Source organism: Cyprinodon variegatus, unplaced genomic scaffold (genome assembly GCF_000732505.1).
Source record: "Cyprinodon variegatus isolate N-32 unplaced genomic scaffold, C_variegatus-1.0 Scaffold592, whole genome shotgun sequence".
Lineage (NCBI taxonomy): Eukaryota > Metazoa > Chordata > Actinopteri > Cyprinodontiformes > Cyprinodontidae > Cyprinodon > Cyprinodon variegatus.
Genome location: NW_015151045.1, coordinates 412,153 through 414,078, shown reverse-complemented (window position 1 = coordinate 414,078; position 1,926 = coordinate 412,153). Strand labels below are relative to the sequence as shown.

The following is a 1,926-nucleotide window of genomic DNA, read 5'->3' as shown; positions in this document are numbered from 1 at the left end:
CCCCCCCCCCCAGGTGTCTGGGCTTAGAGCTGCCCAGGAATCCCAGCAATGTGGAGGACCTCCTCCTCATGCACCTCCCTCAGACCTGTCAGTCCACCTCCAGGAGCTCCACCTGAGGGAACTCAGCAGAACCGGTCCAGAACCGGTCCAAACTAACGGCCCTCCGACACCATCAGCGGCGCAACGTGAGGAAATGATCAGAGTTCAATTCTAACAGGAAAAAATCAGAGACAGCTAAGCCGGGTCAGAACCTCAGAACCTCAGACCTACAGTTCCCAGAGAACCATCAGCTCTAGGAACACTTCCTGTCTGCTAGAACCAGGTCAGAACCTCAGAACAGAAGCGGGTAGCTGAGGATAAACGGACCGGGTCAGAACCTCTGCTGGTAATCGGTGGGACGATGCGCCATCAGAACCGGGTCAGGTTTTCCACCCTGGATGGAAACAGGATGTTTGCTCAGCGGTCGGCGCTCCGCCCCGCGGCCCGGTTCTGCAGCGGAGCAGAGCTGCAGGTTCTGTGTGTGGTGCGGTTACCGTCGGCGCCGGTTCCGTTCACGCTATCCGTGCTGGACTGCGAGGACGCCGTCCTCCTGCTGCGCCTCAGGGACCGCCCAAAGCCGGGGCTCCCGGCCGGACTGGCCCCGCCGTCCCTCCTGGAGAAGATCCCGCTGAAGAAGCGACCCAGACGCCTCTCGCTGGAGCGGCCCCCGCCCCCCCGCAGCAGGGCCCCCCCCTCTCCCTCGGCCCTCAGCCGCAGCAGGTCGCTGTTGTCCAGGGTCCGGTTCTTGTGGCCCCGGGCCCTCTCCCGACGGCTTAACTCGGTCAGGGAGTCGGTCCGGTTGAGGACGGCGCCCACCTCCAGGGTGCGGCTCTTTTCCCGGCTGTGGCGGCGGGTTGTGGGGGTCGGGGGCCCGGCGGGGGCCCCGGCGGGGGGCCCGGCGATGCAGTCGGAGCTGCTGTGGTGCCTCTGTCTGGACAGGGCCCTCAGACGCAGCAGCTCTCCGCTGATCCTGGTTCTGAAACTGAAGCTGAAGCTGCGCTGCAGGAGCCCCGGCTTCCAGGGGGGAGAGGGGGCCCCATTGGTCCCTGGAGGGGGGCTCCTCTCCTCCATGCTGCGGGCCTTCAGGAGCCTCCTAACCTTGGCAGCAGCGGTCTCAGTCTTGACAGGCTCCTTCCCTCCGGTCTCCTTCCCCCCGGGCTCCTTCCCCCCGGGCTCCTTCCCCCCGGGCTCCTTCCCCCCGGGCTCCTCCCTCTGGCTCCTCCTGCACCTCCTGATGCGGCCCAGCTCCAGCTGGCCGGTGCTGAACGTCCTGAATCTCCTCATGAAGCCATGGGATCCACTCAGACCCTCAGACTCGTCCTCCGCCTCCTTCAGCTGCTCCAACAAACCCCCCTCCCTCCTGACGGCCCCCAGTGGGGGGCCCCCCTCCTCCTCCCCCCTGGGTTCATCCAGACTCTCCCTCTTCACCAGCGTCAGGGAGATCCTGTAGACGGTCTTCCTCTGAGGAGTTCCTGTCTCCATCTGCTCCAGCAGGAACATCCCCACACCGACCCGGCTGCTGTTCTCCTCTTCCCGGTTCTCCTCCTCTGTTCTCCTCCTCCGTTCTCCTCCTGTTCTCCTCTCAGTATTCCAGATGTTCCTCACAGGAAGCACATTCCCAGCTCATCCCAGAGGAGCCGCTCTCCTATCGGAGCTCATCCAGCAGCGTTTCCATGTCACAGAGCAGCCACCCAGACCTCCTGCTCCCATTGTGCTCTCATCTCCTCCCTCAGAGCTCCGGGGCGGAGGCCCTCCTCCTCCTCCCCCGCCTCCCACTTCACCTGAGACCAAAGCTGAGCTCTCAGAGCTCGTCTCGTCCTGACAGACGGAGAAAGGAGCCGACCGGGAGCTACGGAGTCCTGCTGCAGTCTGAGCTGCTCTGCCTGA

At 64.5% G+C, this 1,926-nt stretch overlaps 1 protein-coding gene across 5 annotated transcripts in view; it reads right to left on the bottom strand.

Moving 5' to 3' along the window:
- The window catches only part of LOC107096020 (arf-GAP with GTPase, ANK repeat and PH domain-containing protein 1-like), a 91,294-nt gene that overhangs the window by 71,335 nt on the left and 18,033 nt on the right, over positions 1-1,926 (bottom strand). The window contains exons 1-2 of one of the 5 annotated variants that reach the window (XM_015392467.1): positions 1,201-1,907; positions 534-1,170 (exon numbers count right to left, since the gene is read on the bottom strand). The exons of 3 other annotated variants lie outside the window; for them this stretch is intronic. In XM_015392467.1, the coding sequence (XP_015247953.1) occupies positions 534-1,170; positions 1,201-1,539 (976 nt within the window). In that variant the 5' untranslated portion in view covers positions 1,540-1,907. Of the gene's footprint in view, positions 1-533; positions 1,908-1,926 lie in introns of those variants that run through there. One more of the 5 variants, XM_015392466.1, reaches the window with a different exon arrangement.